At 36.6% G+C, this 16,894-nt stretch overlaps 2 protein-coding genes, 1 long non-coding RNA gene and 1 gene segment (V, D, J or C); all 4 read right to left on the minus strand.

Moving 5' to 3' along the window:
- Positions 1 to 268: 268 nt before the first annotated feature.
- LOC108268750 (uncharacterized) lies at positions 269 to 1,714 on the minus strand. The gene is made up of 3 exons (XR_008396904.1): positions 1,553 to 1,714; positions 1,133 to 1,176; positions 269 to 957 (listed from the first exon to the last, which is right to left on the minus strand). It is a non-coding gene; the product is annotated as an uncharacterized LOC108268750 (long non-coding RNA).
- Positions 1,715 to 1,724: 10 nt separating this feature from the next.
- LOC128628727 (Ig kappa chain V region K29-213-like) lies at positions 1,725 to 2,371 on the minus strand. The segment is given in 3 exon segments: positions 1,725 to 1,730; positions 1,814 to 2,139; positions 2,347 to 2,371. Coding segments are annotated over 3 exon segments (357 nt in total).
- Positions 2,372 to 6,063: 3,692 nt separating this feature from the next.
- On the minus strand, positions 6,064 to 10,166 carry LOC108268719 (uncharacterized). Its single transcript, XM_017473841.3, has 6 exons — positions 10,029 to 10,166; positions 9,573 to 9,917; positions 8,440 to 8,805; positions 8,217 to 8,318; positions 7,947 to 7,981; positions 6,064 to 7,855 (listed from the first exon to the last, which is right to left on the minus strand). The coding sequence occupies exons 1-6, from the start codon at positions 10,156 to 10,158 to the stop codon at positions 7,724 to 7,726; spliced, it is 1,110 nt and encodes a 369-aa protein (XP_017329330.1). The 5' UTR covers positions 10,159 to 10,166; the 3' UTR covers positions 6,064 to 7,723.
- Positions 10,167 to 10,562: 396 nt separating this feature from the next.
- Positions 10,563 to 12,839, minus strand: LOC108268730 (uncharacterized). Its single transcript, XM_017473863.3, has 4 exons — positions 12,423 to 12,839; positions 12,192 to 12,305; positions 11,961 to 12,004; positions 10,563 to 11,870 (listed from the first exon to the last, which is right to left on the minus strand). Exons 1-4 carry the CDS (start codon positions 12,826 to 12,828, stop codon positions 11,739 to 11,741), a joined length of 696 nt encoding a protein of 231 aa, XP_017329352.3. The 5' UTR covers positions 12,829 to 12,839; the 3' UTR covers positions 10,563 to 11,738.
- Positions 12,840 to 16,894: the final 4,055 nt, after the last annotated feature.

The raw sequence follows: 16,894 nt of genomic DNA on the forward strand, positions 1-16,894 counted from the left end.
TGACATAACACTTGATGGTGGTTTATCATATGGCTCCTTTGTAAAATCTCTAAAACTCCCTATCACTTCACTGTAAAACCGGATAAGTTCGTTTAACTCAAAAAATTTGAGGAAACTAATAACCTCAAAATTTCTTTAAGCCAAATACACTTAAATATAACGAAAAAATTAACTCAAACGTGTTATATTTAAGTGTATTCGGCTTAAAGAAATTGATTTATCAACTTAAAAATTTTGAGGTAATTAGTTTCCTCAAATTGTTGGAGTTAAATGAACTTATCCGGTTTTACAGTGCAGGGAAAGTAATTCAGTGCACATTATCCTTGTCATATGTCTGTCCAATAAGTTCCACTTTCTTGACAACATTCTGCTCATGATGTTTAAAGTTCTAAATGGTTTAGCTCCGGTGAATCATGCTGATCTCCACAAGCACAAATTATCACCTCCAGACTGGACTATTACACCATGATTTTGGAGATGTTGCACAGTAGAAAACAATAAAATAGTTATACAAGTTGATAAATAAACAGGCCACACCACTTTATCAGTTATATAAAATTATGCATAGGTTAAAAAGCACTTTTTGGCAAAATTATGTCATTATAGCAGCATGATTCACAATGTCGAATTTTCTCATTACAATTGCTACTCAACATTTCGCTCAAACCTTTTTAGGCAAGTCCTGTAACATATGACGAAGTTTAAGATTTTTCACTGTCACTTGGTTTCATGTGACAATGAATGCTTTTACATCGATTTGGCTCAAACATTGCTTTTGAGCAGACAAACATCTGTTATAACAATTAGTGATAAATTAACAGTAATCTAAGTAACAGGAGTGTATATCACTTCAGAATAAACAGTATCTTGAGGTTGTCTTTTTTTGGCTCTTTCGCTTTTAGTTTTCCTCTCAGTGAAATTTAGGGCAGCATAATTCATCTCCACGGCATCACGGGCCTGCAGGAACGGATATAAAGAATTAATCACAAATAAGACAATTAGCTTACATTTTTAATGGCCTTGGGTCTGAGATAGGCGCTATATAAAATAAACGTATTATTATTATTATTATTATTATTGTTATTATTATTGTTATTATTATTATGTGTATACACAGTGCCTGGCTAGTTACCTGATTGTGTGTTTTCTCTATCAAAGCACTTTGTGGTAGTTTCACTGTAGAAGAAAAATATATATTATTTTTACAATTGGATCCATACTTATATTGTAGTTATTTTCACCACATTCATCTTACACTGGGTTATCTACAACAAAAATGCACTGAATTTGTGCACTGAGCTTGTCTTGAATTAATTTCACTGATGGGATTATTATTTATTATTTAACTACATGTGCTAATAAGTATCAATATTTATACATATTTACACATTTATAAATATATCATTTAAAAGGAATGTTGATATATATATATATATATATATATATATATATATATATATATATATATATATATATATATATATATATATATATATATATATATATAAATTCTTCAGGTCACTTTGGACTCCAGAACTTAATGAAAACTTACCTGAGTTTTGTTTTTTACAGTATAGAATAGCTTGAGCAAAAATCACGACCACACACACTGCCAACGCTACAGCAAAGGAGATCACTACAGAATCAGATCCGTCTGTAGAAAAATAAACATAATGAAAAATATGTTTATACACACTGTAGACCCATATCAATATTCTAATTATTTACAACTAAAACCAAGCAAACAGATACAAACTACAATTACATACTTACTGTGATGTTGGTCAGTGAATGTGTTCTTACCCAACTGTACTCGTGTCCCGTTTCCGAAAATGATCTTCCCACACACAGCCACAGCGCAGTAGTAAGTTCCAGTATCATTGAGGCTGAGGATGTTCTTGGAGAAGTTGTACACACAGGTGTGTGTAGAAGAGCCGCTCTCACACTGGTGGCTGCTGTTGTGATGAGTGTAAATGATTTGAGGATGGGATTGTGGTGGAGCAGCTCTGAACCAGAGCACTTGGAGATCTGCTGATCTTCTCTCAGAGAGAACCGAGCACTGCAGAGTCACTGACGCTCCTGCAGGAACCGAGTCCGACACGCCGCTCTGGAACACTGAGACGTTTAAATCTGGTTTACCTGTTCAGTGTAATATAGACAATGTTAGAAATAAAATCCTTTTCCCCCCATATATTTCATGTGGTTCTCAAGTTGATTAATAACCAACTTGGACATTTACATGTAACCTAGAAAAATACAAAAAACAACGTTCTCTGTCCTAAAGACTTCCTGTGTTAGAAAACTCAAGTTTTCAAAGTTACAGCTTTACCTCTGAGGGCTACAAACCGCTGACTTTGGACACTCCTTCCATATGTGTTAAATAGTATTTCTCCTTACAGAAATCCTCACCATATTAACAATATGACACATTTTTAATCTGGAGCATCCACCAATTTACAACAATCCCTGCGAACGATATTACTCTAGAAAATATATTATATTGCATTCAAGAAGACTATATAACTGAATCTCCCTGTCTCTAACTTTTCCCCAAACAGTTCATGGCTATTAATATGCACAATAATAATAAATCACTTTTCAGCATAAACATACCGTAATTATGTGCATATATTTGTACAGCTTTGGGTAGATAATTACCTGTTACAGCCAACATTGTTCCGTTGAAAAAATGTACATTCTCCCATTTAGGCAGTCCACAGAAGTAAAGTCCTTCATCATCTTTTTTTACATGTGGTATCGTCATAGAAATTCCATTATTAATTCTCTCCACTTTCACTCCTGAGCTGTTGAACTGAGGTGAAATTTTTGCATCCAGGTGTGAAAGCCTTTCTCCGAGTTTCTGAGGTAGCTCCCCAGATCTTTGTTTGTACCAAACAACACGAAGTGATCTGCTGCTGTCCAGAAATGTGCAGTTAAGAGTAACACGTTCTCCAGACTTCACAGAGACAAATGATGGTTTGTCAAAATCCACAGCTTGGGCTGGAGCTAGAAAATAAATGTAAAAATAAATAAATAAATAAATGAGACATGCGAAGATAACGATTATCTAAAAAAAAGTTTTTTTGTTTTTTTTTAACAAAAAGCTTGTGAAACTTACATATCATGTAGAGAGATAAAAGAAGAATCAATGCTGGAGACATCCTTATAGACAACATGATGCTTGATGCGAGCTGTCCGACAAAAGCACAAGTATATTATGTTGAAGACGTCCACCTCATTGGCTGCTACAGATCATGAGTTAAATTTCCATCCCGCCCTACATATCATGATTTCCATTCCACCCTCAGGTTCAGATGTTTGTAACACACTTTGACCACCAGAAGTCAGTACAAAATAGAAATCTATTCCCAAAGAAGTATTTTGACTTCACAGTATGAACTTTACATTCACAAGCTTGTGCAAAAAGAAATATTACTGGGAATTAGATTAAAACACAGCTAGAATTTAAAGTTTGAAGACAGGGTGTAGATTAAAAGTTTTGTTGTTGTTGTTGTTGGTTTTTTTTTGTTGTTTTTTTTTTACATAGCAAAGATATAGTAGTTGTGCAATATATTTAATATATAAATATGCAACCTAATCTTATTTACAGTGAAAACCCTGCTCCTGAGCAGGTTTGATTAAATGGTTTTAGTTGGTTTTAGCAGGTTGTTCACACTCTTTCATTGGTACTGTCACACTTTGTAGGCAGATAAAGCAAGTGCAGGTAGGTAAATATGATAATAATCAAAAGGGGTAAGGCAAAATCCGTGGTTGATAAACAGGCAGGGGTCGGGTTATCAGGCAAACAGACAAACTAGGCAAGGCAGAGAATCAAGGTTGAGAACAAAAACAATGGTCAAAGTCACTTTGGAAAAACACGAGAACTAAGGCTTGGATAACGGCAGAGAACTAGTCAACTGAACGTTTACTTTGCAAAGTCTGATTGTTTGACAAAATCCTTAAATGCTGCATATGTGCTGTGTGTGAGATTGCTTGCAGGTGTGTGTAGTTAGTACCCTGGCGAAGGCGAGCGTGTGCGGGAAGTGTAGTTCTCAGTGGCCATGTTTGTACTTAGTGGTGCCTCCGGGAAACGGAGTTGCTGCTTCGCTGTGATAAGACAGCTTGAGTCGTGAAACGTGGAATGATGGTGCTATGCGGCTGTGACGAGGTAACTCCAATCTGTCGGTGACCTCATTAATTTGCTTGTTGACCTTGAAAGGTCTGGTGTACTTTGGGGTGAGTTTCTTGCAAGCATGTGGTTGTTTCAGCTCCCTTGTGGAAAGCCAGGCTCTATCACCTGGCTGTTACTGCGGGTGCTCACTGCGACGACGTCCACCTTACGCTTGTAGGTGCGTGAGGTCTGCACAAGACGCTGGTGTGTACTTGCCCAAACCTGTTCGCTTCTCTGGATCCATTGGTCAACTGCTGGTGATTTGATAGGGTTGGCATTCCACGGGAACAGTGGAGGCTAGTAGCCTAGAACACACTGGAACGGTGTGAGGCCTGTGGCTGAGTGACATAGAGAATTTTGGGCATATTTGGCCCAGGGGGGGGATCTGCACCAGTCTTCAGGGTTGGACACACAGAATGTCCAGAGGAACCAGCCAATCTCCTGGTTAGCTCGTTCCACTTGACCATTTGCTTGTGGGTGGTAGCCAGTGGTGAGATTGACGGTGGTCCCCATTTTCTCCATGCTGCTGGAACCTGTGACCTTGGTATGCGTGCTAAGGTTTGGTCCAACTCCCACTCTAGGGAGCTGACAATACAAGAAGGTGGGAGAATGAATTCTTATTGGCTCTCTCGAACCTCAGTGCTGTCTAGAAGGAAGAGAGCATTGGCCTTATTATTCTTGGACCCTGGCCTGTACGACAGGGTGAACTGAAAACATGAGAAGAATAATGACCAGCGGGCTTGACGAGGTGACAAACGCTTGGCAGTACGTAGGTACTCTAGGTTCTTGTGGTCATTGAAGATGATGAAGGGGTGCATTGCACCCTCCAGCCAATGCCTTCATTCCTCCAGGGCTAATTTTACAGCCAAGAGTTCTCTGTTTCCCACGTCATAGTTATACTCTGCCGGTGACAACTTCCATGAAAAGAAGGCCATGGGATGAAGCTTGGACCTTTCTCCGAACCATTGTGACAGGATAGCTCCTACACCTCGCTCAGATGCATCGACTTCAACAACGAAGGGCTTGGATGGGTCTGGGTGCTTAACGATGGGAGCAGTGGTGAATGCTTCCTTGAGTTGCTCTAGTGCTGCTTGGGCGGCTGGATTCCAGGACAGACATTTGGGCTTTACTCTCAACAGGGACATTAAAGGGTGTGCGATGGAACAAACCCCTAATGAAACGCCGGTAGAAGTCGGAAAAGTCCAGGAATCGCTGTAATTCCTTAACTGTTCCTGGAGTGGGCCATTCCACAACTGTCTGCACTTTACCATGGTGACCCCATCAGGGCTGATGATGTAGCCCAGGAACCAGATAGTGTGCTGGTGAAATTCACATTTCTCTGCTTTGACATAGAGCTGGTGCTTGAGCAGTCTTTGCAGGACTTGCCGGACATGGCAGACATGTTCTCCTGGGGAACTGGAATATTTCAGGATGTCATCGATGTATGTGATGACATTGCGACCCAGCATATCCCTTAGGACGCCATAAATCAGATACGGAAATACTGAGGAGGTGCAGCAATAATAAAATAATAACCAACATCATCACAATTATGTGACGTATTCAATGACTCATTAAAGTTACAATGAGTAACAAATTAACAGTGCATCAGTTATTAAGATACCTAGAAAGTAAGTGATATCATGATTTTTATAATCGTTTCTGAATTCTGCAATATGTATTTAAACTAGATGTGCACCGATACAAAATTTCTCGGCCGATACCGATAAGTGATTATTCAGAGTAATATCGGCCGATACCGATAACCGATACCGATCGTTCTACCTCTTATGCCTTCTTTTAAATTAATAATAATTAATTCCACAATTCTGAAGGAAATGCAAATAAAAACTTTATTCTCTTCATTTCAAGTTGCTCCACAGTAACTGGTCTCATAAACAGAAAACACATTACCCTAATTAACATGAACACATGAACTAAATTCTGAATATTAAAGTAAGATTTCTTAAATTAGTTAATGTCATTAATTCATATTAACATTGACTGAATTCTAAAAAACCTCCTGTTAGTCTCACTTTCATTCACCATAAGCATTTCTACTCCATCACTGAACATCAAACTGGTAATATATAAAACCAACTTTTTTTATATATATTAACATTAACTAGATATGAAATATACTACTCTACAAATATATTTTTTTGTTCAATATATACTTTTTTGTCAACTCATCATCATTTAAATCTTTCAATGGCGTACTGGCCCTTTAATTCAGCTCGAGCAGCATGACAAAAAACAAAACAGAACAATAGACTCGACGCTGAAAATCCCGCTTCACCGCTGCTCACTTCCGGTGTAAAATTTTAGCTTACAGAGATTACAAACTGCAGTTTTGTCGTCATTCTACACAGGAGACATCTTCTTGACACACAGCAGGAAATCAATGTGTTTTCCCGCCCACTTTTTATTGACAGGATATAATCGGCCCTGATCATCGGATGTTTTTAAACTAACGGCCGATGGCCGCTAATGGCCGAAGGCCAATAATCAGTGCATCTCTAATTAACACAATATGTTTAATTTGTAACACAATACATTAAAGGGGAACAAAAAGACACCAAACTGGGGCACTCTGGCCACAATGAGGCCCTTAGAGGTTGTCTACAATATAACAACATCAACCAGTTCAGAAATGCAACCTTACCAGGAAAATAAATTCAGTGCACATTATCCCAGTCATATTCAAGCTACAGTATCTACCCACTAAGTTACACTTTCATTACAAAGTCCTGCTCATGATGTCTAAAGGTCTAACTGGTTTAGTTTCAGTGTGTCTTGGTGATCTCCTGTTGCAGTATAACAAATTCTGAGCACTTTGGTCTTTTGTTAATCCCAAGGATTACTCGCAGTTGAAATGGTTTTAGGAACACAATGGTATGGATCGAACTTACAATGCTATTGTTTGTTAGTATAAATGGAAATTCTTCAGAAGCAAAAAAATAAAGTGTGTCACCCAAGGCTCTGTGTTAGGCCCCTTATTATTTATCCTATATATATATAGTCCATAAATCCTTCACTGTTAAGTTTAATTAATAGACGCAGCAATTAAATTTTACATTATTAACCACTGTGTGAAATAAAAGGTCGCTGTAGCCCAGCAAAACTGGATTGCTGCATAAATAATGTATTTAAAACTCCTTTTCGAATCATATTCAACCCATCATGATAATGAGACTAGCACATGCTAAATGTATAACTTCTAGATTGGACTATTACGACATGGTTTTGGAGAAGTTACATTGTAGAAAACAATATTTATACAAGTTCACAAATAAACAGGCCACACCACTTTATCAACTTTATAAAAGTGTGCACAGCTTGAAAAAATCAGGTTAAAAAAGTACATTCAGATGTGATTATCATTATAGCAGCATCGTACACAGTGGCGGCTTTTCACATGACAAAGTTTAAGATTTTTCACTGTCACTTGGTTTCATGTGACAATGAATGCTTTTACATCGATTTGGCTCAAACATTGCTTTTGAGCAGACAAACATCTGATATAACAATTAGTCGTAAATTAACAGACATCTAAGTAACAGGAGTGTGTATCACTTCAGAATAAACAGTATCTTGAGGTTGTCTTTTTTTGGGTCTTCCGCTTTTAGTTTTCCTCTCACTGAAATTTAAGGCAGCATAATTCATCTCCACGGCATCACGGGCCTGCAGGAACGGATATGAGGAATTAATCACAAATAAGACAATTAGCTTACATTTTTGTAGCTATGTGTATACACAGTTCCTGATTAGTTACCTGATTTACTTTCAGAGCACCTTGTGGAAGTTTCACTGTAGAAGAAAAATAACTTTTACGATTGCAATTATACTAAGATGTACATGTATTTGCAGTTATTTTCACCACTTTTATCTTGCACTAGCTTATCTACAACAAAAATGCACTGAATTAAGGATTTTGTTCTGAATTCATCTGAATTTACTGACAGACTTCTATGTGTTCGGTTGAATTGATTAATATTTACAAGTTGATGAACAATTAGAACTTCAGAACTTAATGAAAAATTACCTGAGTTTTGTTTTTTACAGTTTAAAATAGCTTGAGCAAAAATCACGACCACACACACTGCCAATGCTACAGCAAGGGAGATCACTACAGAATCGGATCCCTCTGTAGAAAAATAAATATAATGACAAATATGTTTACACACACTGTAGACCCATATCAATATTCTAAATACTTACAACTAAAACCAAGCAAAAACAGATACAAACTACAATTACATACTTACTGTGATGTTGGTCGGTGAATGTATTCATAGCCAACTGTACTCGTGTCCCGTTCCCAAAAATGATCTTCCCACACACGGCCACAGCGCAGTAGTAAGTTCCAGTATCACTGAGGCTGAGGATGTTCTTGGAGAAGTTGTACACACAGGTGTGTGTAGAAGAGCCGCTCTCACACTGATGGCTGCTGTTGTGATGAGTGTAAATGATTTGAGGATGGGATTGTGGTGGAGCAGCTCTGAACCAGAGCACTTGGAGTTCTGCTGATCTGCTCTCAGAGAGAACCGAGCACTGCAGAGTCACTGACGCTCCTGCAGGAACCGAGTCCGACACGCCGCTCTGGAACACTGAGACGTTTAAATCTGGTTTACCTGTTCAGTGTAACAGACATTCAATTATAGACATATTTATTTGCTGTTGATTATAGAATATAGACATTCGATTATAAACAGATTTGCATCTACATCCCCAAAGGTACTAATTAGAGATATATATATATATATATATATATATATATATATATATATATATATATATATATATATATATATATATATATATATATATATATATATATATATATATATATATATATATACTATAAATAATAATATTAATTCTAAAAATACATTTTTAAAGTTGGGAGGGTATGAGCGCTGAGAAAAAAATAATCAAATGGGATATTTTAGACCAATTAAAACTAAAGAATGAATATGTAATTGCACATAAAATGTCAAGTGATACAAAGTGATAGAACAAATATAACATTTGTGATATATTTTAGCTTCTAAACTGATGTTTCTTGATGTATGCCTTGTGGGGTGAAGTGTGGGGAAGAAATTGTCTTCATCAAAATGTATCCAGCAAAGCAAAGAATATCCAGTAGATTGACCAACACTACTAACACATTCCATTTTTAATGTCTACTAGATTATTGACCAGCTGTAGCCGCAGAAGCATTTTAATTTTCGCTTGAACAGTTGATGAAGGTCATTCATCTGAAATGTGCTGCTCCTCTGAAAACATGCACTTAAGTTTTAACCCATACACGATCTGTACTGAAGTGGAGTGCAGTTGCTTCCTGCATTAAATAAATTCAGTAAAAACTAGTGCATGTGTGTGTGTGTCAGTGATTTACCTGTCACAGCTATGAATGTTCCACTGGAAATTGCAGAATTGCCCCAGGTATATATTCCACAGAAATACAGTCCTTCATCAGATTTTTTCGTCTGTAGGATTGTCAAAGAAATACCATTCACACTTTTCTCTATTTTAAATCCTGACCTAAACTCGGCTGACATTTCGATGTCTATATTTGCTGTAATTTTCCCCACTTCCTGTGGCAACTCTCCAAATGTTTGCTTGTACCAAACAATAAGTTCTTTACTGTATTCATCCTGAAATGTGCAGTTCAGAGTAACACGTTCTCCAGACTTCATGGAGACAAACGATGGTCGGTTAAAATCCGCAGCTTGGGCTGAAACTAGAAAATAAATTCAAGTCAGATCCAGTACAACAAAGGAAATATGAATGAATTTGTACTTGCATTTGTGAACAGCTGTTACATTTTAAATGAAAACACTTTAAAACTTACATATTATTTTGAAAGATAAAATAAGAATCCAGCGTAGAGCCATCCTCATAAATGACATGGTACTTGGGTCGAGGTGTTTGAAAGAATTTAGAAACCAAACCACTGAGAACTTTCTACTGGGGACTTTCATCTCATTGGCTGCTTCAAGTCACAAGGTCATTTTAAATTTCCATTCCACCTACATGTTTGTTTGTAACTCAGTTTGGCCAGCAGAAGTCAGTGGTGAAAAGTATACTACTAACCTAACCCTAACCCTAACACTAAGAAAGATATTCACATAGAAGTGTTAACTTTATATAATCCTTAACTATGAGTAAAAAGTGTTTTTTTTTTTTTTAAATAACTTAAAAACACATAATGGAGTTTTTATTGGACATACTATATCCTAATAAGTCCAACTTTAAATAAATAAATAAATAAATAAATAAATAAATAAATAAATAAATAAATTTATTAATTAATTAATTAAAAAAAAAAAACCTGAACAGAACATAAAAGTTAAGGAATAAACCAAATGTAAGGTCTTCACTGTAATATTTATTAGCGCAAATGTACACATTTTGTTCTATGCAGCAGTACTGACACTCTTAGTATTTAATGTTATCTGGAAAATTTCAAAAATTGGTGGGTGTATTAATGAAATCAACAAAATAATAATCATTAATTCATCCATCCATCCATCCATCCATCCATACATCCATCCACTCATTCAGCTTGGGATATTTTATGTGAGGAGTTTTACTTGTCTTCCCTGAGTCCATGAGGGATTCTTCCAGGTTCTGTGGTTTCCTCAGACCTCCTTAAATCACACTAGTTGGATATTATAAATCCAGGTTGTGTTCCCACTCCATGTCCAGTGTTACTAAAAATTAATGGATGGATGGATGAATAAAGAAAGTGGTTTTAGACCTTGTAATTAAATTTAACTGACAGGTTTTGACAGAAGTGTGGATATCCCCTGCCTTGTATGCAGTGTTGAAGCAGCTGTGCACATGGACATACAGAACGTTAGACCTGAGATATGAACCAACTTAATGTCTGGGGAGGAAATGTGTGGAAAACTGGCTTCTACACAACATAAGGGTACTTAAGGGTAGCATGAGCTCTATGTCATGCCATTTGGTTTTACCAACACACCTTGGTTCCACGTCTGCATGAAGATATTAATGGCTCCTTTTTACTACTGATCTTGCTTTTCTTATCTTTCTGCTTCTTGGACAGCTTCTTTTTTTAATTTTTTATTTGACAGTTAAACTTGGACAAACTTGAACTGGTTGCTGCTGTGACTATACAACTACAAAGCTATGTTCAGCTCTTCTCAGTCATGCCATATACAATAATCCATTACATATCGTTCTGTTGTCCTGTGTAGTTACAATGCACTGTGTATTTATTTTATATAATGTTATGCAATTACGTTTTATGTGTATTGTGCTACTGTGGCATGTCACACCATGGTTCTGAAGAAATGACATTCCATTCCATTGTATACAAGTTACATAGAGACAATCGAACCCAACATTTGCATTTCCTATTACACCACGCTTATGCAGAGCTGCGCTTTGACCAGAATTGTGAGTTGAGATCTGCCATATATTACACAGTCAAAAACAATAAAAGTGTTATCTGAGTTAATAAATAAACAGACCACTCACGTTCATGATTAGGGTTAACAATTACAATGCACAGACAGATATCTTTTTTTAAAATCTATGTACTAGGGCACATTAGCACTTCGGAATAAACAGTATCTTGCGGTTGTCCTCTTTTTACTCTTCCACTTTTGGTTTTCTTTTCTTTGATATTTAGGGCAGCATAATTCAGCTCCACAGTATCACGGTTCTACATGAACGGATATAGAGAGTTCACAAATAAGAGATGCATTTTTTAGGACTACATTTTATGCTGTGTATACAGTGCAGGATTAGTTACCTGACTGTGGGCTTTCTCCATCAGTGAACCTTGTGGAAGTCTCGCTGTAGGACAAAGAGTAGCTTTTATGATTGGATCCATGTGAAGATTTACTTCCATTTGTATTTATTTTTGTTTTTTTATTTTTTTTTAGCTAGCACTAGCTTATGTACAAGAAAATGTATGTTTATATTCGCTTAGTCATATTATGCTTCAGGTCAATTTTTACTGCACAGTTTAATGGAATCTTACCTGTGCATTGTCCAGAGTGTTGTTTTTTACAGTATAAAATAGCTTGAGCACAAATCACTACTACACACACCGCTACCACTACAGCAAGGTATACCACTACAGAATCAGATCCCTCTGTAGGAAAATAGATGTCACATGATGAATATGTACACATTGTAGAACTGTGCCAATATGTTAAATATTTACAACTTACACAAAGGAAACAGAAACGATCTACAATTACATACTTACTACGATGTTGGTCGGTGAATGTATTCATAGCCAGTTGTACTCGTGTCCCGTTCCCGAAAATGATCTTCCCACACACGGACACAGCGCAGTAGTAAGTTCCAGTATCATTGAGGCTGAGGATGTTCTTGGAGAAGTTGTACACACAGGTGTGTGTAGAAGAGCCGCTCTCACACTGATGGCTGCTGTTGTGATGAGTGTAAATGATTTGAGGATGGGATTGTGGTGGAGCAGCTCTGAACCAGAGCACTTGGAGTTCTGCTGATCTGCTCTCAGAGAGAACCGAGCACTGCAGAGTCACTGACGCTCCTGCAGGAACCGAGTCCGACATGCCTCTCTGAAACACTGACACTTTCACATCTTTCTCACCTGTTCCGTGTAATATAGACAGTGTAAATTTGGTTTGCATTTATGTACACACTGAGCTAACTAAGGAAAGTCATATGGAAAATCGACACAAACTGTCTTTCCTATGCTTTAGTCTAACATTATTTGCTACTTACAGTGCTTTACAAAGATAAGTGGTAAATGGCGCACTTATATAGCGCTTTTATCCAAAGCGCTTTACACTGTGTCTCATTCACCCATTCACACACACACTCACTCACACACCAATGGTAACAGAGCTGCCATGCAAGGTGCTAACTTGCCATCGGGAGCAACTTGGGGTTCAGCGTCTTGCCCAACGACACTTCGGTATGTGGAGTCATGTGGGTCAGGTATCGAACCGCCAACCCTACGATTAGTGGACAACCCGCTCTACCACCTGATCCACAGCCACCCCCATAAAAATGCATTAACAACAATGAATATCTATGAATAAATAATATATTAAAATTTCTGCTATTACAACTACTATTACTACTACTATTCCTGACGGAACCTTAAAATAAGTTATTAAAATAAAATTTTAAGACAGAATTAAGTAAAACAGGTAATTGGAGGTCAGAAATTAAACATTAAAACTTGAATTAATTATTTAGTATCAATTCAAAGAAAAGATAATTAAATAATTATTCATGAAATTTATAAATTTATAAGATATAACAACAAAAAAAAACGTAGCCAGTGAAAATAAGATATGTTTTAAATCATTTAAAATATTGCTAATTGAAGATGCTAGCTGTACAGTGGATATAAAAAGTCTATACAACCCTGTTAAAATGAAAACCATGATAAATCTTTTTTAGAACTTTTCCCACCCTCAACGTGAAATTACAACATATAAAACTTAAGTAAAAAAAAAAAAAAAAAAAAAAAAAAAACAATTAGAAACATTTTAGGGAAAAATCTGAAAAAAAAAATACAATAACCTGTTCCATATATTTGCATTTTATATTTTATAATTGTGAACATAGCTGTGTTCAGAGTGAGCCAATCACATTAAATCTCATGTTCAAAAGTATTTATCATACAGCTGTCATCAATGAAATTATTCTGATTAACCACAAATAAAGATCAGCTGTTTCTGTAGGATTTTCTTCACTTTTTCTTCGTTTCATCTAACTGCTGAAGCCGTCGTCCTCAAAGAGATCCCAAAGCATGTATGGTATCTCACTTGTTGAAAGGTATTGATCAGGAGAGGGGTATAAAACATTTCCAGAACAATAGCTGTACCATGGAACACCAGGAATGCCATCATCAACAAGTGGAGATAATGGAGCACCACAGTGACATCACTAAGAACAGGACATCCCTCCAAAATGTATAAAAGGACAAGACAAAAACTTACCTGGGGGGCTTCCAAAACACCTACGGCAAGATTAAAAGAGCTGCAGGAATATCTGAGAAGTAACGATTACTCTCTGCATGTGACAGCAATCTGTCATATTCTTCACATGTCTGGCATATGGGGTAGGACGGCTAGACGGAAACCCTTTCTCACAAAAAACATCCAAGCTCAACTAAATCAAGTCAAACTATTTGGCAAAATGTGTTATGGTCTGATGAGATCAATTATACAGGTATGATCCTTCCATAATTCCAAAAGATTTGATTGGTGCAAAAAAAAAAGCACACCACCAAAAGAACCCCATACCCACAGTAAAGCATGGTGGTGGCAGCATCATGTTTTAGTTCTGCTTTTCTTCAGCAAGAACTGGGACTTTTATCAAGCTGGAGGGAATCATGAATAGCTTCAAATGCCAGCTGAATTTAGTGTAAAACCTTCAGGTGTCTTCTAGTAAGCTAAGATGAAAAGGAATTTCACCTTTTTAGCACGGCAATGACCCAAAGCATACATCTAAATCAACTAAGGAATCGCTTAACCAAAAGAAGATCAGTGTTTTTGAATGATCTAGCCAGAGCCAGACCTGGATCTAACTAAAAACCTGAAGCGGGCTGTTCACAGGAGATGCCTTTACAATTTAATAGATCTACACTGATAGATTCCGAGTGGTGTAAAAAAAAAAAAAATCAAAAAGGTGTTTTAACAATAATTTAGTTTAGGGGCATATTTATGCAACTAGATTATTGTAAGTTTTTAAAAATATATTTTTTTCTTTTTTTCACCCTACAAAGTTTCTGATTGTTTTTCAGTTAATTTTTATACGTTGTAAATTCACATTGAGGGTGGAAAAAAAAATCTGACATGATTTATCTTGGTTTCATTATTTTCACATTTTAACAGGGGTGTGTAGATTTTTTATATCCACTACACTTATTGTGGGACGGGGAGTATAGTTGCAATTTTAGAAAATATCTAAGTAAATAAATATACAGGGTGCCCGAAAACGATCATCACAACTTAAAACATTACTAAACGCACATAGAATCGGGCATCAAGGAAATTTAGACACAGTAAAAACCCAAACTTCTTCTTAAAGCAATGACGTTATGAATGTTAATATGAGCACCACTGGTGATGCGCAAAACATCCAGGCAATAATCCAAATTCAGTCATATACATGCAACATATCCACAACAATGCTTTCAAACGCGGCAGTGATTCTTGCCTTCAAATGATATAATGACGATGAGAAGACTTGTCAAAACTTGCTATATACACAAACGTAATGTGTTTCTCTGTAAAATGGAACAATTCCAGTATTTCTACAGTCCTGGCTGACAGTCTATATTGGATTAAACTTGTAAAGATCATTTTGGACACCCTGTATATAAATGTATATTGTATTTGTGTGTGTTTGTGTGTGTGTGAGTGATTTACCTGTCACATCTACAAATATTCCATTGGAAAATTGAAATTCGCCCCAGGTAAATATTCCACAGAAATACAATCCTTCATCGTTTTTTTTCGCCTGTAGGATTGTTAAAGAAATGCCATTCATAATCTCCTCCACTTTAAATCCTGAGCTGAACTCAGGTGAAGTTTGCGTGTCTGTATGGGCTATCATTTTCCCCACTTCCCGAGGCATCTCTCCAAATTGTTGTTTATACCAAACAATAAGTTCTTTACTGTATCCATCTTGAAACGTGCAGTTTAGAGTAACCCGTTCTCCAGACTTCACTGAGACAAACGAGGGTCGGTTAAAATCCGCAGCTTGGGCTGAAACTAGAAAATCAATTTGAATCAGATTCAATGCAACAAAAGAAATATGAATGAGCATCTATAATATTTTAAATACATTAAAAAAATGTATATAAGACTTACATATGTTGAGAAATAAACTAAGAATCCAGAGTGGAGCCATTCTCATAAATGATATCACACTTGGGACGAGGTGTTTGAAAGAATTTAGAAACCAAACCACTGAGAAGTTTGTACTGGAGACTTTCATCTCATTGGCTGCTACAAGTCACATGATCACTTTAAATTTCCATTCCACCTACTTGTGTGTTTGTAGCTAAATTTGGCCTGCAGAAGTCAGTGGTGAAAAACTCACTAAGAAACTCATTCACATACTTTAGACTTTCAGAGTTTCATTTAAATTACTAAAACAAACAAACAAACATAGCTGAGTATTTTATTGGACAACAAAAAGTCTGTAGTTTATCTTTCAACAGTTCATGCACACAGTCCTGTCTGAGATGCATATATAATTTACACCAATTGCCTGGGTTCCTGACTTGAAAATGTCTAAAGCACTGCTTAAATCTTGAGAGTATTAAATCATAGCTGAGTAATTTATATGACTGACTCAGTAAGGTACCTTCACACAGCACATGACATAAGGGAACTATCAGTACCATGTCATGCCATTGGGTTTCACCAACATGCCTTTGTTCCAGGTCTGCATGGAGTTCACACTGGTTTCCGATGAAGACCTGCAGCTTGACCAGTTGCTATATATTGAGTTTGTCAGATTGTATTAGCTTACATCATGAAATCTTCTTGCTAAAGCTAGATGATCAAACATTTAGAAGCTAGAATTTGTGACATGAAATGGATACAAATCATTCAAACAGCATGTATAAGAAAATATTGACAGAAGCCTTCTGTTAGTCTTTTACAGTACACAAGCGTTTCTCTTTTCGAGATTCACCTGCATCAGTTTGGTGCAATGTGAACATCAAAT

Source organism: Ictalurus punctatus, chromosome 8, assembly GCF_001660625.3.
Source record: "Ictalurus punctatus breed USDA103 chromosome 8, Coco_2.0, whole genome shotgun sequence".
NCBI lineage: Eukaryota > Metazoa > Chordata > Actinopteri > Siluriformes > Ictaluridae > Ictalurus > Ictalurus punctatus.